Here is a 23,050-nt window from a genome sequence, read left to right as displayed (position 1 = left end):
GGGCTTCAACAGTTGCAGCATGTGGATTCAGTAGTTGTGGCTCCTGGGCTCTAGAGTGCAGGCTTAATCGTTGTGGCGCATGGGAGCTCCACAGCACGTGGAATCCCCCCGCATCTGGGGTGGAACCCAGGCGGATTCCTTACCACTGAACCATCAGGGAGGCTCGGTGTCATATTTTAGATTCATGTCATTCATTCATATAAGTGGTACCATATAATATTTGTCGCTTTCTTTCTTACTTCACTTCATAATCGCTCGTTGATTTCCTGACCTCTTATCAGGAGCCACAAGCCCTGCATCTCCCTTTCCTTCTCCAGTTCATTGTCCTTTCCTCCTGACATCTTGGTCTCCCGTATTAGAACCCTTCCATAGGTAAAAGAAGCTGCCCCTCTACCTCTGCTCATCCCCACCTCCTGCCTGCAACGTGCCAGTCGATCACACCCACCCTTCACCCCTTCTGATGGCAATGCAGTCCCTGGCCTGCCAGGTCGTCATCAGCCCCACTCAGTCATTTTGAGTACCTCAGTGCAGGTTCAGCAGGGAGTGGAACTTCCTTCCACCCCCTGCTGCCCGGCTGATTGGCAGTCAGCGGGGCTGGAGGTGGGGGAGCAGCTTGCAACTGATTGTTTGCTGCTGGGCAGCAAAGGCTTAGTGGAGGCAGAGCGAGCACCCAAGAGCTCAGGGGGCTAAGACACAGAGAATGCTCTGTCAGGAATCCAGCTAGAATCTCCGTCTATCTGTCTGTGTCTGGCTGTTGGCCCTAGTAGGGAAATGATGGAGGAGGCCCTTTATACAGTATCCCCAGGTAAAGGGAAGACAAGAGGCTTATCTTTTACAGAATTGAGGCCACTGGCCTAGGGGACCTCAGGTTATCTGCAGTGCATACTGTTACCTGCAGTCCCCTGCCCCAGGTTAAAGTCAAAGACGAAGGAAGGCATTTAGCAACCAGGTCATGGGGGCTCTTGGCAGGCCCTGCTTAATTTGGCCCTCCATTGACAAGAGGAAGAACTGGGGACTTTGCCATATAGAGCTAATTATTATTAATATATACATTATATATATTAATATATACATTATATATAATGTATATATACATATACATATATATGTATATGTATATATGTATATTTATGTATATGTGTGAAGGTAAAAGTGAAAGTGAAGTTGCTCAGTCAGATCTGACTCTTTGTGACCTCATGGACTGTAGCCTACAACGCTCCTCTGTCCCTGGGATTTTCTAGGCAAGAGTACTGGAGTGGGGTGCCATTGCCTTCTCCAGAGGATCTTCCCAACCCAGGGATCAAACCTAGGTCTCCCACATTGTAGGCAGATGCTTTACCATCTGAGCCACCAGGCAAGTCCATGCATATGTGTATATATACGGCTTTATTGACTATGCCAAAGCCTTTGACTGTGTGGATCACAATAAACTGTGGAAAATTCTGAAAGAGATGGGAATACCAGACCACCTGACCTGCCTCTTGAGAAATCTGTATGCAGGTCAGGAAGCAACAGTTAGAACTGGACATGGAACAACAGACTGGTTCCAAATAGGAAAAGGAGTATGTCAAGGCTGTATATTGTCACCCTGCTTATTTAACTTCTATGCAGAGTACATCATGAGAAACACTGGACTGGAAGAAGCACAAGCTGGAATCAAGATTGTTGGGAGAAATATCAATAACCTCAGATATGCAGATGACACCACCCTTAAGGCAGAAAGTGAAGAGGAACTAAAAAGCCTTTTGATGAAAGTGAAAGTGGAGAGTGAAAAAGTTGGCTTAAAGCTCAACATTCAGAAAATGAAGATCATGGCATCTGGTCTCATCACTTCATGGGAAATAGATGGGGAAACAGTGGAAACAGTGTCAGACTTTATTTTTTGGGGCTCCAAAATCACTGCAGATGGTGACTGCAGCCATGAAATTAAAAGATGCTTACTCCTTGGAAAGAAAGTTATGACCAACCTAGATAGCATATTCAAAAGCAGAGACATTACTTTGCCAACAAAGGTCCATCTAGTCAAGGCTATGGTTTTCCCTGTGGTCATGTATGGATGTGAGAGTTGGACTGTGAAGAAGGCCGAGCGCCGAAGAATTGATGCTTTTGAACTGTGGTGTTGGAGAAGACTCTTGAGAGTCCCTTGGACTGCAAGGAGATCCAACCAGTCCATTCTAAAGGAGATCAACCCTGGGATTTCTTTGGAAGGACTGATGCTGAAGCTGAAACTCCAGTACTTTGGCCACCTCATGTGAAGAGTTGACTCATTGGAAAAGACTCTGATGCTGGGAGGGATTGAGGGCAGGAGGAGAAGGGGACGACAGAGGATGAGATGGCTGGATGGCATCACTGACTCAATGGACGTGAGTTTGAGTGAACTCCGGGAGTTGGTGATGGACAGGGAGGCCTGGCGTGCTGTGATTCATGGGGTCACAAAGAGTCGTACACAACTGAGTGACTGAACTGAACTGATGTATATATACATATATATTTAAATATATAATACATATATATATATACATCATATATATATATAACCACTGTAAACCACTATCATTAAGAATCATTTCCTTCCCAGGTTCATCAGACTGGGTTTCCTAATTCAGGCAGGAGAAAAGTGTGACCATGAACACTGCCCCAGTTGTACATTTTGGAGAGGAGCCGAGCCAAAATCTCTACTGAAGATTTGCTTAATTTCCTTTAATGAGAATGCTGACATTTTTGCTTGGGAAGCCAGACTTTGAACTGAAAATACCGTGTGGTGAAGTTGTAGCAAAAGCTTTAGGGCTTCCCCATGTGTCTGGAGCTGTTTTGACGTGGCCAAACTTATCTAATAAGTCAGTTGAGAACCCGAAACGAGAGTCTTGGTTTCTAATGATAAGTTCAAGTCATCTTATCTTTCCCATTCTCTCCTGAGATTTATTTTGTTTTGTTTTCATTAGTATCTGCTGGTTCAATTTCTTAGATAAAGCTAAAACTCTCAAACTTTTGAAAGTTTTAAGCATTGCTCCAAAGCACCTAAGCACTTTCTTCTAACTATCAGTTCAGTACAGTTCAGTCGCTCAGTCGTTCCGACTCTTTGCGACCCCATGAATCACAGCACACCAGGCCTCCCTGTCCATCACCAACTCCCGGAGTTCACTCAGATTCATGTCCATCGAGTTGGTGATGCCATCCAGCCATCTCATCCTCTGTCATCCCCTTCTCCTCCTGCCCCTAATCCCTCCCAGCATCAGAGTCTTTTCCAATAAGTAAACTCTTCACATGAGGTGGCCAAAGTATTGGAGTTTCAGCTTCAGCATTAGTCCTTCCAATGAACACCCAGTACTGATCTCCTTTAGGATGGACTGGTTGGATCTCCTTGCAGACCAAGGGACTCTCAAGAGTCTTCTCCAATACCACAGTTCAAAAGCATCAATTCTTCAGCACTCAGCTTTCTTCACAATCCAACTCTCATATCCATACATGACCACTGGAAAAACCATAGCCTTGACTAGACGGACCTTTGTTGGCAAAGTAATATCTCTGCTTTTCAATATGCTATCTAGGTTAGTCATAACTCTCCTTCCAAGGAGTAACCATCTTTTAATTTCATGGCTGCAATCACCATCTGCAGTGATTTTGGAGCCCAGAAAAATAAAGTCTGACACTGTTTCCCCATCTATTTCCCATGAAGTGATGAGACCAGATGCCATGATCTAAGTTTTCTGAATGTTGTGCATATAAATAAATAAATAGAACTGGCCCTGGGGCTATGAATATACATGGAAAATTGGGTCCCTAGAGATTTTCCAGAGAGTTAAAGGGGTGTGAAAATAGAGGCTAAAGCCTCTATTTGAAGTGTTTTGAAAGTGTATTGAAAAGTATGTTTCAATACTTTATGTTTCATACATTGAAAGTATGTTTCAATACTTAGTGCCAGGGTGGCAAATTTAAGACAAAGCCACTTGGCTTTAAATTGGTCCCATGCAATGGACTGTGAGATGGAACATTTGATGTACTACTTTTATCAGAGGTGAGGACAGTTGCTGGGTGGTTTTATTTTTTTCTTTGAAAAACGTTAACCACAATGTAATTAGCTTTGTTTTTGTCAGCCTGGGCTGCTGTTGATGAGGTGTCTAGAGGCCTCCTGGTATAGGTGCCTAAAAGCTTAAACTGCGTTTAATTATTATTATTACTCAATGTCAGGCTACATAAATGAAAAGAGATAAAAAAGAAACGCTTGCAGCTACATTGCCTTGGTGTGTGATTTCATCACATCTCACAAGCTAAGCAGGTTCGAGCTGGCACTTGGGGCATAAAACCTCTAAGGGAAACCCAGGCAACTGGAGATGCCGTTTCAAGTGAGTTGAAAGTTTCTCAACATGCTGGGGCGGGAAGAGGCTTGCCACTCTTTGATTTGTCCTCCCCAGTTTTATTTTTAGACACATTAATAACTAGCTGACTTACTTCAGAGAGGAAAGCAAGAAGGGGCAACAGAGTCACTCAGAGAGTGGTCCTAAAGTACGCGATCTCTCATGTGAAGATTCCTTCACTCCCAACAGCTTGCCGGTTGTCCTACTGCCCTAAATCCAGTGAAGCCCCCGAAGCCACAGCAGTACTGAAAGCCTCAGCTAAACATGGTAACTGGAAGGGGCGGGCTGCTCTCCCACCTGAATTCCAGCCAGGAGCAAGACGCAGACCCCGAGGCAGTGGAACACAAGATGGAACAAGTATATGCCCACTCTACCTACAGTCTTTTTCATTGACAGGTTGGGATGAAACCAGTTGGTTTGCCAGAGGGCAACATATTGGCAGACAATATCTTTCTTCTTAGCATGAGACATCCATCCAGCTGTTAGGAACACGTGTTTGACGCTGAGTTAACCCTAGATGTTCAGCTCAGGGATGACCTTTCCACTCTCTTGGATCACAAAGAATAGATTAGGCAGCCCAGCTGGTCGGAAGCCCAGAAGCCTTAGCTATATTCTAGCACCTTCCTTTTTTCTCTTGTTCCCTAGAGCCCTTGTTTCCAAAACTTAAATGGTAAGGTTTGCAAACCCTCTAGGACAGGGACCTGGACAGGTAGTTAAGGGTCTGCGCTGTTACTGAATGTCTCCAGGATGAGCACACACAACAGGCACTGAATGAAAGTGCTGCCTACTAGACTGGCTTCTTTCTATAGCCCCTGGCCTGCCGGAATCTTCTTTAGATGAGGCCCCAACAGGTCATGATGAAGAAGAGTTCAGTCACCCAGGCTCTTCATCAGTGGTGTCACCATTTATATGAATTAGCTGTTGATATACAGCAAATCATCCCAAACCTTAGTGGCTCGAAACAACAGCAGCTTATTTAGCATATGCTCTGTAGGTCAGCAAATTACCCAGGGCTCAGCTGGGTAGTTTCATTGATTTCAACGGGACTCATGCAGGCACCGGTAGCTGCTGGGAGTTAATGGCCTCACTCACATGTAGCAGTTGACTGGTCGTTGGCTGTGAGTCCTTCATCATCCAGCAAGCTATCCTGGGCTTGTTTCTAAGGTGGTGATCATAGGTTCCTAAGAGCATAGAAAGGATAAACCCTACTGTACAATTACTTTACAAGCCTCCTTGTGTAGTACTTGCAAACGTTGTTTTGCCAGAGCAAGTCACATTTGCAAACATTGACTAGCCAGAGCAAGTAGCATGGCTGAGCCTAGAGTCAAAGTTATGGACGCTGACTGCGACATGGGCAGGAAATATTGATAATATTTTGCAAACAACCACACCAATAAAATAAAATAAATAAAATTTATCACACCAATAAAACAAGGCCAACAATACAATGCAATATTTCCAATTCCCAGGGGGTGATACTTCATTTTCAGGTTTCCAAGATGCTAGAAAGGGTCTCTGGGAACTAGAAGTCTTAGTTGAGTCTGTTTCTCCACTTTTTCTAATAAATGGAAGTAACATTCATCCTGCAGGGTTGAGTCAGGATCACTAGGGATTAAAACAAATAAATGTTGGCTGTGGTGTATTCACAACTGTAAAATGGATTCACAGCTTCTCAACCTATATGCTCATTTCCACTGGCAGCACTTCTGAAAGTATGGAAAGCTCACTGCTGGTCATGGTTCAGGTCAGGATTTTAGGTGACTGGGGAAAATCACCTCCAACAATACTGACAAGACATGTATGAAGATTCCCCTGCTCTCTGTAATTCCCTTTTAGTCCTTCCACATATGAGAAAGTCTCAGTTTGATGCCACTGTCTTCAACATCTCTTTTGACACACATTAAGCATCATATTCAGAGCTTTAGCTTCTATTTAGAATTTATTACCGTTTTATTTTCAATATTTTTGTGTTTTATTCACGACAGTTGATAATTCAAGAAACAAACAGAAACAGACATTAGTAACTTAACAAACGACGTTGAATACATAATAACACATAATTCATCATCCATAGGTTCGACAAATATTTGCAGGGCACCTACTATGTGCCAGGCCCTTTACTCAAGGTTTATCAGAGAAGGAGGCAACCCCCTGCCCGAGTGGGGCTTACATTCTAGTGGTGGGAGCCGTGATGGTGGTCAGGGAACGGCTGGATTTGGGGATTTACTTCTTGTAGGGGGAAGCCGAGCCGCCTCCCGCCTGGAGAGCGGTGGCCAGGAGTTTCCCGCAGGCTGGGGCGCGGACCACCAAGAGCTTGGGATCCCAGGCTGCGCGGGCCTGTCCGCGGCCCGCTCGGCGGTGGCGGTGGCGGTGGCAGGGCACCGGGCCTCGGCTCCTCCTCCTCTTCCTCCCGCGGAGGCTGACGTTGAGTCAACAGCGCGGGCGGCCTCAGGAGGCGGCGGCGCGGTGGCTCGGAGGTGCCGGGCCCTCTCGGGGCCGCGCGGGGGCCGGGCGGCGACGGCGGCGACCGCAGCGGCAGAGGAGGGCGGCGTTAGAGAGGCCGGCCCTCGCCGGGAAGAGAAGGCCATGAACGGCGACCGGACCGAGAGCGACTGGCAGGGGCTGGTGAGCGAGGTGAGGCCGAGGCGCCGGCCAGGCGGGATGGGCCAGGCCGAGCGGCCGCCAGCCCCGAGCCCACGCCCCCCGTCCCCCGGGTGGCCTAGCCGGGCGGGGACTCGCCGGGGGACGCGCACTCCCTGGCCTCGGCTCGCTGCCCCCGCGCGTCCTGCAAGGTGCGCGGTTCCTCCCGCGCTTTCCCGTCTGCCCGGGCGCCACTTTCTCCCATGACAGCTGGTGCCAGCCTTTGGGGAGGGCCCTTCCCTCTGGGCAGGGCTTGGCCCTGGATTGGAGAGAGCAGCGCGGATCCGGGAGTGGGAGCCAAGCCCCACCTGCCTTCTCGGTTACCGCTGTTTTGGAGCCAAGCGATTGGACGCCCAGTGCCGAAGCGGAAAGGTGGTGCTAGGGGGGTGAATCCGGGTGGTGTGACAGGCGGAATCACCTACGGCGGAGGTTTGGGGGAGGGAGGGGAAATTCCATAGGGTCCTCCATAGCCTTCATTCATTCAGGTTCAGTTCAGTCGACATATATTTACCGTGGGCCACCTTTGTGTAAGGTGGCTGCTGCTGCTGCTGCTAAGTCGCTTCAGTCGTGTCCGACTCTGTGCGACCCCATGGACTGCAGCCTACCAGGCTCCTCCGTCCATGGGATTCTCTAGGCGGAGGTACTGGAGTGGGTTGCCATTACCTTCTCCAGTAAGGTGGCTGGCTATTTATCGAAGGAGTGAAGCACTGGTGCAGAACTCACTCTATTTGTGGAAGCAGAGAATGCCCTGCGCCCGGCGCCGCCGCACCCCGCCCCCCCTGCCCCGCAAAGATTTTGTCATAAACACCCCTGGGGGCGGCTTTTGCGCTCCTATAAGAGATCCCCTTCAACCCACTCTAAGAATTTTGGGGCCTGGGAGTGGGCTGCCTGACTTCTCCAGGTGAGAGCGGGGTGCTGAGGTCTCATAGGTAAATTGCTTCTCCTGACTTACCATTATTTGTGATGGCAGTTAGTCATGTACCCAGTACCCAGTGCTGATGATCTCCCAGCAATTCTCCTTTCTTTCCCTCCTGAGGACCATCCCCACTGGCAAGGCCAGCTTGGGCCTTCTGTTTTCTGAATCCTACTGTGTACCAGTCGGGGCGTAATGGTTTGCTGTCTTCCTTTCTTGAGTATTGGAAGGGAAAACTTGTACCGTTTTTTTCCTTTAATCCTTTCCTGGGCCTCCAGCTCAGTCTACTAACAGTATTTAATGTCTAGTGTGCAAAACATTGTATTTCTGAAGAGGAATGGGCTGTCATAGCTTCTCCGCAAGTTTAGCTTGTCCACTCTCAGTCTGTAAGTAATAGCTGCACAGTATTACGATACATTGTCGTACAGTCCGTCTGCATCTCCTCTGTCAGGGTACAGAGACTCTGGAGATCTTCTCTCCTGGCCCATGGAGAATCAGACCCAGTAGTGGAGGAAGCTGGAGGTGGTTCTTCTTGGAAGTCCAGTGCTGAGCTCTGAAATAGCAGAATGTTCACTACTCCAGCAAATGCTTGTTGAATGACTGTTAGGAGTCGGGTACATCGCTCTGTATTGGAATGCAGTGGCGGAGAAAACAGACAACCCCTTCTGCCCTCAGAGAACTCCTGAAGCATATAGTATAGTGTGGGAAGAGTGTCACACTGCAAACACTAAGAGAATCCTCAAAGGTGGAATATGAATGATGTGAGAACAAAGAAGAAAGTACTTCCTGGCATGGCTGTCCCGGATCAGGGTGCCTCTACCTTGCACTGACCACGTGGTATTGCAGCCTTCTGGTCTCCCCACTAGGCTATGTGTTTCATTTGGCTTTGTTCCAGGTGCCTACACACTGACTAAGCTCCATATACAGTAGGTCCTCAAAAGTATACTTGCAGAATAAGTCAAGATCCAGAAAGGGGTCTTTCCAGAGTTTTCCTGCCTGTCCTAGCTGTGTATCTCCAGGGCACTTGCCATCTTGCCTTCAGACATTTATTACAGCTAAGGACACGGAGGACACACAGCTCGAGGCTGTGGCGTGTGAAAATGAATGCAGAATGCTTCCCAACTTCATAATAGCCAAAAGCTGTTCCTTGAGTCCATCCACCATGTATAAGGTAGAAATTAGTTTTATTTTACAGATAAAGAAACCGTGATTCAGACAGGCTAAGGAACTTGCTCAGAGCCTCACATCTGAAGGGGGCAGAATTTGGTCTGTTTGATTCCAGAGCTCAGGATCACTAGGCCATGCTTTGTGTCTTAATCACCAGTTCATCTGTGTTTATCTTCACCTAGACAGCAGGTTCTCGAAGGGAGGGGTCTGTGTCTTATTCATCTTTGAATCTCCAGCAATTGGATAAGTATTGCTCAGAGTACAATCTACAGATTATCAGAGGCATATTGGGAACAAAGAGTACAAAGAATCACTGGAATTTGAGGGGAAAATGCAAGTTTCTGGGTCTCTCCTCAGATCCAGTGTAGTGCATTGAATTGTATTCTTTACACCATGGATATATCTAAGTCTTAATGTCCCAGTAGCTGCCATAAGACCTTTTTGGAAACAGGGTCTTTGCAGATAAAATCAGCCAAGGATCCCAAGATGAGATCATCCTGGACTTAGGAATGGGCCCTAAATCTAAGGACTGGTGCTCTTAGATTCGAGACACAGAGCTGCAAGGCAGAAGGCTGTGGGGAAGCAGAAACACACAGAGAGGAAGCCCTTGTGAAGATAGAGGTAGAATGGGGAGCTGGGCAGTGACAGTCCAGGAATGCCAAGACTGCCAGCAGCCACCAGGAGCTGGAGGAGGCTTGGAGTAGGTTGTCCCTCAGAGTCTCCAGAAGGAACCAGTTCTGCCAACACCTTGATTTTGGACTTCTGGCGTCCACAATCGTGAGAGACACATTTCTGTGTGGGAAGCCACCCAACTTGCAGTGATCTGTTGTGGCAACCACGGGAAACTAATTACCTTACTGCATGAAAGTGCCAGGGCTATAGCCCCCAAATCTGCTTTTCTCACAAACAGGGCTCCCCAGGTGTTTCCCTGACCATTTCCTGCCCATGGGTGTACACTGGGTCTGGTGTAGAGACATCGTCTGGGACTCACGCAAGTTGGATTCAAAGAAGAGTATGGTCAGTTTGTGGGACTTCCCTGGTGATTCAGTGATAAAGAATCCTCCTGTCAATGCAGGAGACAGGGGTTCAATCCCTTGGTCAGGAAGATCCCCTGGAGGAGGGCATGGCAACCCACTCTAGTGTTTTTGCCTGGGAAATCCCATGGACAGAGGAGCCTGGCCAGCTACAGTCCATAGGATCGCAAAGAGTCAGACATGACTTAGTGACTAAACAACAGCTACAATGGTCAGTGTCTAGTGGTTTTGAAAGTGACTTTGGAAGCCAGTGGGAGGAACTGGGGAAGACGTCACCACACATGTGACCCAGATCAAATGGGCTTCTCACAGGCGCCCACCTATTTCATCAGATATCCCTGGCCCTACCTCCTACCTCCACACCCCATCGCCCTTCCTGCCCAGGGCTCTGTGCTCTCTTTCAATCAGTTTGCTTCCTTGGTTTGCCTCTAGAAAGCAGTTTTCATTTAAATAACCCTATAGAGATCAGTTTTATTTTCATATTTTCAGTATAACAAGCTGAAATTACAGCCTTCTCTCAGGCCCTGAAGTAAACACGGCCATGCATATGAAAGAAGCGTGGCTGCTGTTCTATTCTGGAAATTAAATGTCTGGGAGGGGGTGGGGGGAAACCATCTTCTCATCACCACCTGAGGTGAGCTTTCATATCAAGAGGACATCTTGAAATGCAGTTGTGCAGACAATCCATAACTTTATTTCTAAGATAAAACTCCTGGTCATCTGTCAGCCGGCTGCTCTACGATAAACCATGCCCAATTCAATTTTGCTGTTTGAATTTTGGTTAATTAATTAGCTGGCAATCAATCCTGTATTCCTTGAGCATGTTATATATTGAGTGACTGGGTGTGCATGCTCAGTCACTCAGTCCTGTCTAACTCTTTGCAACCCTATGGACTGTAGCCCTCCAGGCTTCTCTGTCCATGGGATTTCCCAAGCAAGAATACTGGAGTGGGTTGCCATTTCCTCCTCCAGGGTATCTTCCCAACCCACAGATCGAACCTGCATCTCCTGCATGGGCAGGCGGATTCTTTACCACTGAGCCACCTGGGAAGCCCTGTTAACCCTGGGCCTCTACCCAAAGTTGAGCCACTGACATTTGGGGTAGAGAAGTAGAAGAGGCTTACAGTCTGAACCTGTGGTTAAGGTTGTGACTTTGGGTCTTGTTTGTTAACTGAGATCTGGACCTACGTCATGACTCTACTTCTTTCTTGGTGCAAATGGTCAAAAATCCAACCCAAGGAAGTTTAGCTCAGAAGGAATTTATTGACTAATATTGTGGGCTGAAAAGTGTCCCCAAAAGATATGTTCAAATCCTATTCCCTTCCCCCAATCCCTGTGAATGTGACCTATTTTGGAAATAAGGTCTTTGCAGATGTAATCAAGTTAAGATGAAGTCATTTGAGTGGACTCCTAACCCAATGACCAGTGTCTTTGTAAGAAGAAGGAAATTGGAGTGCATAGATGTGCAAAGAGAAGATGATGTGAAGACAGAGGAAGGAAAGCTGTGTGATAACAGAGGCAAAGGTTGGAGTTATGCTGCTATAAGCCAAGAAATGCCAAAGAATGCTGGCAGCCACCCAAAGCTAGGGAGAGGCAAGGAAGGGTCTTCCTCTAGAGTCTTACTGGGGAGACTGGTGCTTCCTACACCTTGATTTTAGTCTTCTGACCTCCAGGACTATCAGAAATTAATTTATGCTGTTTCAGGCCACCCAGTTTATGCAATTTGTTAACAGCTGCTGCTGCTAAGTTGCTTCCATCGTGTCCAACTCTGTGCAACCCTGTGGACGGCAGCCCATCAGGCTCCCCCGTCCCTGGGATTCTCCAGGCAAGAACACTGGAGTGGGTTGCCATTTCCTTCTCCAATGCATGAAAGTGAAAAGTGAAAATGAAGTCCCTCAGTTGTGTCTGACCCTCAGCGACCCCATGGACTGCAGCCCACCAGGCTCCTCCGACCATGGGATTTTCCAGGCAAGAGTACCTGGGTGGGGTGCCATTGCCTTCTCCGTTGTGTTAATATCCTCTAGCAAACTAATTAGCAAACTAATATAGCTGACATGAATAATCATTCCAAGATGGTGTGGCATGGGGCGCAGCTGGATTCAGCCCTCAGACCACTCAAATGGATGCTTTCTGTCCATGTTTGGGTCTGCTTGTTGCCTGGTATCACCCTCCCACCCTTAAAGTACAGAGGGAGAGACAGAAACTCTCATGCCAGAGGCCCCATAAAAACTCAGGAATCACTCCCTTTGAACCCACTTATATCCCTCACCTGCCCTGGGAGAAGTTGCTCAGGGGTGTAATGATCTATCTGGGGTCTGCAGTTGTATATGGGGCCCTGCCCAGGCCACATGGACTGTGAGTGGACTGGGGCAGTGGGACTGTTTGCCAGAAGAAGGGGAATGGATGTTGATAGAATCACCACATTGTGCAACTCCTCCAAGTCTCATTTTTCTCATCCTTAAACAGGATCGTAAAGTACATGCCATATAGGTGCTCTTATTGTGAGGCTCCAATGAAATCATGCTTGTTAGTGCTTTGCTCTCTTTGTCAAGCAGTAAGTGTTCAGCAAATATCAATATCGTGAGGGTGGACCTCAGGACACCAACTTAGATGTTCATAAAATAAAAACTTCTTTATTTTTTTGTTATAACATTTTAATTTTGATTACAAACTCCCATTGTAAGGAGAGTGGAAACATAATCTAGATTGGAGTCACGCCTCTTCCTGAATTTGTGTTTGAGTTCTAGAGGGAGTTAGTAGTATTTAGCCATTGTAAATAAGTGGTGTTTACTAGCATATCACCCCATGGGCAGGAGTGATGGTGTGGAGGGGCACACGTCTGGTCTAGACTATTTTTGTTTAGCCATACTATCCTTATTTCAGTCTAGTATCTGGTCACTGGTCATTGCTGATCACTGTTGTATCCTCCCTTGTTCTGCTCTTCTGGCCCTTTGGTGTCTATACCACACCCATGATACCCTGGGTGAGTGAAGAGGGGGACTTTGCTCTCTTGCCCAAGATGGGTAGCTTTGATCATTTCTGCTGTCCCTGAATCACTCCTGAACTGAGGAAAACTTTGAGAAACTATGGTGCAATTTTCTGCATAGACATACCACACTACACCAAGCTGGGTCCAGGGAAATGGGGATTATTTTTACTTCCTAAGAAAGAAAAGTGTATTTGTTAGGGTAAAATCTAAACCACTTGAAAAAGATACCTACTCCCCAGTGATATTTAGGTCTTTTTTGTGTTACAGTATGTGGTCCAGTCCAGGAGGACAGCCCTGCGCCACGTGTCATTTAAAAACCCGGGTTTCTTCCATCTTGTTTCTCTACTATTTTTTGAGGGAGTGATCTTCAACTATATAGTTAAAGCTGGGTGGTTGCCATGATTTGTCCCAACCCATAAGTAGGGGAAAGAGAGAGAGAGAGAAAGAGGAAACTCAGGGTAAAGGGCTTTTCTTTAATTAGGGATCACTTCTCATACCCCGTTTGTCTGAGAATCATCACATGGCTACATCTAGCTGCAAGGGAGGCTAGGAAATGTCATCTTAAGCTGGATGTACCCAACTTAAATTTGGGAGGGTTCTATTAAAAACTCAGAAAACACAAACTATAAAAGAAAAAAAAAGTATAAAATGGGCTTTATAACAATTTAAAAAAGTCTACTCTTTGAAAGACTGTTAAGAAAATGAAAAGACAAACTGACTGAGAGAAATTAATGTGCATAACACATATCTTATATCCAGAATATGTAAAGAACTCTTATAATGCAATAATAAGAAAACAGCCTGATTTTTAAAATGGGCAAAAGAGTTAAATAGACACTTCACTGAAGAAGAGATTCAAATAGCAAATAAGCATATGAATGGATACTCAGCATTATCAGTCATCAGAAAGATGTAAATTGAAGCCACAGTAAGACACCACAAAGTTCTTCCTAGGTGGCTCAGTGGTAGAGAATCCTCCTGCCAATGTAGGAGCCACAGGAAACACGGGTTCAACCCCTGGGTGGGGAAGATCCCCTGGAGGAGGAAATGGGAAGTCACTCCAGTATTCTTGCCTGAATAATACCATGGACATAGGAGCCTGGTGGGCTACAGTTTGTGTGGTTGCAAAATAGTCAGACACAACTGAGCAACTGAGCACACACACACACGCAAGATGCTACAATACATCTATTTGAATGAAAAGCAGACTCACAAATAAAAAATGGAAAAACCAAGTGCTGACAAGGAGGCAGAGTGACAGAAAGTCTCCTGCATTGCTAGAGAAGTATAAAATGGTACAGCCACTTTTAGAAACAGTTTTGTAAGTTCTTGTAAAGTCAAATCGACACCTAACCCAACAACCCAGAAATTTTGCTCCTAGATGTTGATCAAAGAGAAATGAAGACACATGCGCACACAAAATCCTATATGTGAATGTTTATTTCAATTTTATTATAATTACTAATAACTGAAAACACAACAATGTTCAAAACTAGTGAGTGGATAAATTGCTACATCTGTGTCATAGAATCCTGTTTAGTATTATGATGGACTAGACTACTGATGCATACAAAAACATGGCAAGTAAAAGAAGCCAGAGACTCAAATGCCCTGGCTGTAATATTCCACTAAGATGAAGTTCTTGAAAAGGCATAACTAAAAGGACAAAAAAGCCAATCAGTGGTTGCCAGAGCCTGGAGTAGGTGAGCAGACTGACTGCAAAGGAACATGAGGCAGCTTTTTGAAGTGATGAACATAGTCTATGCATTGGTTGTATTGATGACTGGATGACTATATAAGTTTGATAAAATCCATAGATCTGTATGCCTCAAAAGAATGATTTTTCTCCTCTATGTAAGCTTATTTACTTCTATGCAGAGTACATCATGAGATACACTGGACTGGAGGAAGCACAAGCTGGAATCAAGATTGCCGGGAGAAATATCAATAACCTCAGATATGCAGATGACACCACCCTTATGGCAGCAAGTGAAGAAGAACTAAAGAGCCTCTTGATGAAAGTGAAAATGGAGAGTGAAAAAGTTGGCTTAAAGCTCAACATTCAGAAAACGAAGATCATGGCATCTAGTTCCATCACTTCATGGGAAATAGATGGGGAAACAGTGTCAGACTTTATTTTTTTGGGCTCCAAAATCACTGCAGATGGTGACTGCAGCCATGAAATTAAAAGATGCTTACTCCTTGGAAGGAAAGTTATGACCAACCTAGATAGCATATTGAAAACCAGAGAGATTACTTTGCCAACAAAGGTTCATCTAGTCAAGGCTATGGTTTTTCCTGTGGTCATGTATGGATGTGAGAGTTGGACTGTGAAGAAAGCTGAGCGCCAAAGAATTGATGCTTTTGAACTGTGGTGTTGGAGAAGACTCTTGAGAGTCCCTTGGACTGCAAGGAGATCCAACCATTGGATCCAGCCATCCAGTGGACCAGATTCAGTCCATTCTGAAGGAGGTCAGCCCTGGGATTTCTTTGGAAGGAATGATGCTAAAGCTGAAACTCCAATACTTTGGCCACCTCATGTGAAGAGTTGACTTATTGGTAAAGACTCTGATGCTGGGAGGGATTGAGGGCAGGAGGAGAAGGGGGCAACAGAGGATGAGATGGCTGGATGGCATCACTGACTCGATGGACGTGAGTCTGAGTGAACTCCAGGAGTTGATGATGGACAGGGAGGCCTGGCGTGCTGTGATTCATGGGGTCTCGGGGAGTTGGACACGACTGAGCGACTGAACTGAACTGAACTGAACTTATACCTCAATAAACCTAAATCTTTCAAAGGGAGGGGGAATGGATATTCAAGACAGCTATTGCTATAGAGAGATTGACTAATTCCCCATTTACCACGTTTCTGTCACAACTAGTTATGCCCCCACATACGCACCTCAGGCCTGCTGTTCTTACTCTGTTCTCCCCACACCAGGGTGATTAGTGTTCATTCTTAGACACCTACTGATATCCAGGCTCTCTCCTCCCTTGTACTCTGTCTGCCTTTTCTCAACTGGAGATCTTTTCTAGTCTTTTGGAGGACCATGGGGGAGGGAGAAACTGGAGAGACTCTTCTGTGCTCTGGTGTATTAAGGATCAGGCTTTCTAAGTTGAAAATCAGTTGCTTTGCTTCCAGTGTTCTGCTGAGTGATCTCTTCCTTGGCACATGAATGCAGACTGTCTGGTTTTTAAGAGGGAGACGGATATGTGGGGAGAAAAGGCGGAGGAGTTACAGAAATTTGAGGCAAGGTGGATAGAGTATCATTTAATATTTCAAAGCATCGTTCATATTGATATTATTAAAGAAGCAGTGCACAATAACGAACAATTGATCTTAGATACATATACAGGCAGTTGGTGAGGCTTGAAGAAGAGAGAAAGTCTTAAAAGAGAATTGGATCTGGGTCCCTCACCTTTGAGTGAAGAGGGTGTGGGCGAAGGTGACAGGAAGCAGCCCTGAGCACTGAACTGGTGGTTGGCCTTTGAGGGAATGCTCCAGCTAAAGGCTGAAACTAGTGCATTGAGGTCGGAGAAGGCAATGGCACCCCACTCTGGTACTCTTGCCTGGAAAATCCCGTGGACAGAGGAGCCTGGTGGGCTGCAGTCCATGGGGTCGCTAGGAGTCGGACATGACTGAGCGACTTCACTTTCACTTTTCACTTTCATGCATTGGAGAAGGAAATGGCAACCCACTTCAGTGTTCTTGCCTGGAGAATCCCAGGGACAGGGGAGCCTGGTGGGCTGCCATCTATGGGGTCGCACAGAGTTGGACACAACTGAAGCAACTTAGCAGTAGCAGCAGCAGTGCATTGAGGTATAGCAGAAATGGAGGTTGGATGGCCACAGTAGACCAGATGGCAAACAACTTCAAAAGCAAGACAGAAGGGTGTGCTCTGATGTAGTTGGCAATAGTCACTGAAAGCTTTTTTAGCTAGAGTGTAAGCTGATGAAAATACTTGGGAAAGATTTGTTTCCACTGAACTCAAGAAGCTCTGAGCCTTTGTCATTCACAAGGCACTGTGCCAGGCAGTAAGGATATAAAGACAAATTTGGTAGCTGTCCTCAAAATCAGGGGAAGATAAGTGAAGATGAGCTACCAGCAATCTAGTCTTTTCTGTCACCATCAATATTCCCAATTACCTCTATTGCCCCTAAGTCATACCATTTATCATATGGTTCTTTAACCAACCTTTGACTTGCCTCTCTCTCCACTGGACCCAAAAGATCTTGAACTCATTGAGGGTAGGGATCATATGTTATTGTGACCTTAGCACTTGCCACTAGATCTTGCCCTTTGTAGATACTCAATGAATGTAGAATATGTGACTGCTTAGATATTTGAATAAAGTGATCAGAGGATACAGCATCAGTGAGGATTAGAGAAAAAGGGATGTCTATGAGACAGATTTTTAAAGGAACATACATACAGGATTTCATAGCCAAGTCGATTGGGAAGATGCAATAGAACAAGTCCCAGATGACCCTCAAGGTGAGGCTGGAGAGTGGTGGTGCTGGGTGTGACAGAGAGGTGAGAGGTGACCGGGTCTGGTGAGAAGCAGACGTGTTCCATTTAGAACTCTGCATTGTTCTGAGTTTCCTGGGAGTGCTTGAACTCCTGCAAGGCAAGCTTGGTGCTTCCTGGGAACATCTTTGATGAGCAGCTATCTTCCTAGTGGCAGGCTAATTTCAGAGTAAGTTTATTAAAATTAGCATGTGGGGGAAAGTGAGTACAACTGCTATTTTTAACTAATAGGATTCATGTTCTCTCCTGTGCAGGGAAATTCGCATCTGTGCTTCTAAAATTGACAATTTCTACTCATATTATGTTAAAAAATTAATTTAGTGGCTTTTGCATTGAATAAAATACATTGGCTGAAGATTAGAAGACGACTTTGGCTAGTCCCTGAATGAAAAATGACCAGAGAGAGCCAGGTTTCTTACCCACTGCCTGGTTTTCCACCAACAAAATCATAGTGGGGCTTTGGGCACTTCCGGCAGAGGACTTTGTGTAGTTGTGAGTTTGTCTCTCTCTGGTCCTTCAGGGAAACGGTGCCAGTGGTAGTAGATACCTGGTGCGCAAGGAACACAAACTTTTAGCAGATGTTTTATTTTGAAGTGTTCCTATTTTTATTTCACCTCTTCTAGTCTACTTTATTTCCATTATCTTATAGTATCCTACTGCAACAAACATCTTACGTTTGAAGATATCAGATCTTTTTCAAGCCAATATACCTTCTATACAACTAGCCTATTAAAATACCTTAAAAAAGATGCCTCACCAGGTGCTCTCACCCAGGGAACTGCAATGGATCCCCATTACCGGGTATCTGAGACCCACCCCAAGCTGGTCTTGACCTATCTTTCCAGCCTTATCCCTCAGTTTTCCTCAGAGATTGGCTGTTCCAGCCAAAGTGATCTGTTCTCTGTTCTGACTTTTGCCTGATTATCCTGACCTCAACTGGGTGGGTCTTCCACTTCTTCCTTTCTGACCAAACACAGCCTTTAGCACTCCTCCAAGGTGGGATGGATGCCCACAGCCCTTGTAAAATCATCCATGACCATCTGAGCTTGAAGTGAGCTCTTCATCATGTTGCCTTATGTAGTACAGGTTACAAACTACTCATGTAGAACTGCCAGCTCCCTGAGAAAGGAAAGGCCCTTCTCTGTGTGTGGATCTCAACTCTTATACAAATTAGTAAGCACCTAAGAGAAGGAACTGTGCCCACCTGTGCTGAGGTGGAAGACTGGAGCTCTAAAAATGATGAGGCTTTATGCTATGGCTCCGGAGGTGAGGACCTGAGTGAGGATACTGAGAGAGCATCCCTCAAGTGACCTAGTTCTGGTCCATTTGTAGGGCCTTGACTTTGGTTTCACATTCTCATTTATGGGGAGACACTCACGGACATGCCTGCCCACCTAGTTTATTCCTGAGGGACATACAGGTGGGGGGTCATTGACATCAGCATGGATCCATCACTGTGTTAGATTGGTCAGTTGGCATGTTAGCAGGAAAAGAAGAATGAAACACAGCCCAGGGGTATTTCAGTGGGACAGGTGGATCACAAAGGAGAAGGTAAGCATTCAACATAGCAGACGCATAATTAACACTGTTGTGGGCAAAGTCTTGTGCTCTGCAGAGAAATTCATTTGGATTGGGGGATTGAGAAAGGTTTTTGATGAGGGTGAATCTGGGACCAGAAAGGTTGGTAGGATTCCTGTAAGTGGAAATGTAAAGAAAAGGTGTTCTAGGCAGAAGGAATGGAGATAGTGTGCCGAGGTGGTAAAACACAGGGCTTGTTTGGGAAATCCCAGATGTCTTTTTGTGATTAGAGACACACATCAGGTACTATTTGTTGGGCTGACCTTGAATGCCCAGAGAGTTCGGGGGTCCTGAGTGGCCTTCATTCTGAAGATGACTCAATGGGCATGACTGTTCACCTTAAAAGGGGAGAGCTTGCCTGGGGATGAAGGTTGAGCAGGACCCACAAGGCCCCCTGGATGCCCACCTGCACCTGGAAGGCATATTTTCTGCTTTGATTGTTGTTGTTCAGTTGCTCAGTCAGGTTCAACCTTTGTGACCCCATGGACTGCAGCACACCAGGCTTCCCTGTCCTTCACCATTCCCTGGAGTTTGATCAAACTCTTGTCCATTGAGTCGGTGATGCCATCCAACCATCTCATCCTCTGTCATCCCCTTCACCTCCTGCCTTCAATCTTTCCCAGCATCAGGGTCTTTTCCAATGAGTTGGCTCTTCACATGAGGTGGCCAAATTATTGGAGCTTCAGTTTCAGCATCAGTCCTTCCGATGAACATTCACGCTTGATTTTCTTTAGGATTGACTGCTTTGATACAATTCCTTAATAAGGACTCTGTGCTACCTTTTCTACTAACCTCTCATGGCCCAGGTTGTCATCTACTCTTCTTGAAATATTTGCAACACCCTCTACTGCTGCTGCTGCCAAGTCACTTCAGTTGTGTCCGACTCTGTGTGACCCCATAGACAGCAGCCCACCAGGCTCCCCCGTCCCTGGGATTCTCCAGGCAAGAACACTGGAGTAGGTTGCCATTTCCTCCTCCAATGCATGAAAGTGAAAAGTGAAAGTGAAGTTGCTCAGTTGTGTCTGACTCCTAGCGACCCCATGGACTGCAGCCTATCAGGCTCCTCCATCCATGGGATTTTCCAGGCAAGAGTACTGGAGTGGGTTGCCATTGCCTTCTCCGTGCAACACCATCTATGATCCTCTTTTTTCCATGCAGTTACTAGAGTTGTCCTTCCAAGCACTGAAACGATTTACCACTGCTTTGCCTAGAGTTCTCGGATGGCTTTCTAGGGTCTGTGGAGTGAGAGGCATTCCTTAGGTGATCTCCGAGGGCCTGTTCTCTCCTCATCTTCAGTAGCTCCTCTGTACCCCTATGCCACCACTGGCCCCAAGCTCTACAGAACTCCTGTTACCAGAGCATTCCACGCCCTGAGATATCTCTAAGCCTTTGCTTGTGTCCAGAGATTACTTGCTACTCACACTTTAAGGCCAGCTCAGATGTCATAACGTCCACTTGAATATCCTCCCTCCTCTGGATCTCAAGAGGCTGAGAAGTGAATGGTGGTATGTTTCAGTTGGGAAGACAGTGTGGGAGATGGTGAGCAGGATAAGAAGGCAAGGCAGTGGGGTTCTTGGGGATAGGGACCTTTGGAGGGGTGGGCACGTGATCCTTGGCAGGTACTTGTGGAAGAAAGGGATGGAGGGTAGGAATGAAGGAGGGAAAGACAGTTCACTGTGCCATTTTCCACATTCTCTTCGAGGCCAGCCCTACTTGTCTGCTAGTGTACCCCACTTCCAACCTCTCCCCAGGCTGATCATGGTTCTGAAGGAGCTGGGAGGGAACGTCTACACGGCCAGCAAATGCCTGGTGTTCTGGGCAGCTTGCTGTCTCAGGCTGCAGTGGCTTACGTAGGTCATCAAGCTCTGCCACTACATAACTACACTGTTGTTGTTCAGTTGCTAAGTGGTATCCAGTTCTTTGCGGCCCCATGGACTGCACCACACTAGACTTCCCTGTCCTTCACTGTCTCCTAGAGTTTGCTCAAACTCATGTCCATTGAGTTGATGATGCATAGATATGTAGCTCCATGGTCTTAGACAAATCTCCTGATTTGTCCAGACCTCAGTTTCTCTGGATTACAATGAGGATAATAATACCTGCCTTGTGGCTCTCACCTAAGATGAGAATAAAGTGAGATGATGTACATGAGAGTATGTTTTATTTTTCTTTATTTATTTTTTAAAGTCCCCCACTTTCTACAGGCAAGGAGGTGGTCCTGTCCTTGCCTTGGCTTTAGGAAAAGCCTTCCCAGGGCTTCAGAGATGCTTCAGCAGAGGGTGGTGATGTGTCAGCTGCTGGCTGTCAACATGATGCCATTGAAAATTCATATTGATGGAGCACAGATTGACATACCTGCTTGCTCTGCCATCTGCAGACCCCACGACCAAGGCAATATTGGAAGTGGCAGTGATGGGAGTCTCTTTTATTTAAGCCAGTTCCAATTTGCTTTTTAATTTGCTCCAGACTGGTGAGTGCTGCTGGGGTCACTCTGTAACCTCTCTTGCTTTCCCAACAGTCTCTAGCTCTGCCAGGCCTCCATGTTTCCAGGCTGCTCCATCAATTCCTGGGCAACTTCCATTCTGTGGCCTCTTCTATGCTTGCCTCATTCACCTTCTGACTTTGCACCCTTCTCACTCCCCTCGGTTCAGTCTCCTGTTGACCACTCTGCCTTCCCTGTTTTCTGGGGTTTTGAATAAGCCTCCTATCCAGCTGATTTCAGTGCTCAAGACTCAGCGTGTGTGCCCAGTCATGCAGTCGTGTTTGATTCTTTGGGACCCCATGAACTGTAGCCCAACCAGGCTCCTCTGTCCATGGGATTTCCCAGCCAAGAATACGGGAGTGGGTTGCCATTTCCTCCTCCAGGGAATTTTCCCGACTCAGCTATCAAACCCATCTCCTGCACTGGCAGGTCAATTCTTTACCACTGAGCCACCTGGGTCCCTCAAGACTCAGCACTTGCTCACAAAGAACTAGCAGTCAGCTCCCCACCCTGGATTCTTGCACGTGCCTTCCTGCCTCCTGCATCTCTTTCTGCCTTTCCTTTTCATCCATCCTGCCTGGTCAAGAGTCTGGAAGCAGGACCACGATCCCTACCTTCCTCGCTTAGAGCCCTCCACGGCCCTATTAGTTCTGCCTTTGGCTCAGACTGTTGTCATTTAAAGTCTCTCTTACTTTCATCCAAACCAAGCCTTTTTTACATTTCTCCTTTTCATGTGGCCTATTAATATGTTCCTGGCAAATATAACTACTTTGGGGTCTTTGTTCAAAGCCCGTGTTTCCATGCACCTGGCCTTTATTCAGGCCGTGCCTTCTGCCTGGAACTCTTGTTCTCTCAGTTCTCCTCACTCCACTTTCAGGTTTGGTCATAACCACCTTGACCCTGAACTAACAGGTCTTTTGCCTTCTGTGATGCCAAGCGTCTAGACACACCGCTGTGACCAGTGTCTCCCTGGCTGCCTCACACTGGAATTGCTTAGGTACATACCTTGCCTCCAGCCTGGAGTTACCCAGTTAGGAGGGGTAGATTCAGTTTTGAATTTCCCATTGTGTGCAGAACAATGTGCTGCATGTAATGAATAAATCTTAAAGAGATGACAAACCCATTGGATTCTCAGCTAATATTTGAATTGAAAAACTACTGGATTAAAACAAGGATATCCTTTTTTGTTTGTCAAAATAACATTCTTATCTCTTTCTCTCCCCCAAAGTCCCCTTATCTCCATTTGGTCTCACAGGCCTTCTGACTCAAAATTTATCAGTAGATTGTGATCTTTTAAAGGTAGTAAGTCAAATCTCCTTTTAATAAGCTCTAAGGGATTTGTGAATTTACTAGAAGTCAGTTCC

The 23,050-nt window shown here is 46.3% G+C and overlaps 1 protein-coding gene across 3 annotated transcripts in view; it reads left to right on the top strand.

The window, feature by feature from the left end:
- The first annotated feature begins 5,750 nt into the window (after positions 1 to 5,750).
- Positions 5,751 to 23,050, top strand: part of CCDC149 (coiled-coil domain containing 149) — a 120,078-nt gene continuing 102,778 nt past the window's right edge. Inside the window, exon 1 of one of the 3 annotated variants that reach the window (XM_027544193.1) lies at positions 5,751 to 6,989. In XM_027544193.1, the coding sequence (XP_027399994.1) occupies positions 6,459 to 6,989 (531 nt within the window). In that variant the 5' untranslated portion in view covers positions 5,751 to 6,458. The remainder of the gene's footprint in view (positions 6,990 to 23,050) is intronic. The other 2 variants (XM_027544191.1, XM_027544192.1) reach the window with 2 other exon arrangements.

Source organism: Bos indicus x Bos taurus, chromosome 6, assembly GCF_003369695.1.
Source record: "Bos indicus x Bos taurus breed Angus x Brahman F1 hybrid chromosome 6, Bos_hybrid_MaternalHap_v2.0, whole genome shotgun sequence".
NCBI classification, from domain to species: domain Eukaryota; kingdom Metazoa; phylum Chordata; class Mammalia; order Artiodactyla; family Bovidae; genus Bos; species Bos indicus x Bos taurus.
This window is presented reverse-complemented; position numbering and strand designations above follow the sequence as displayed.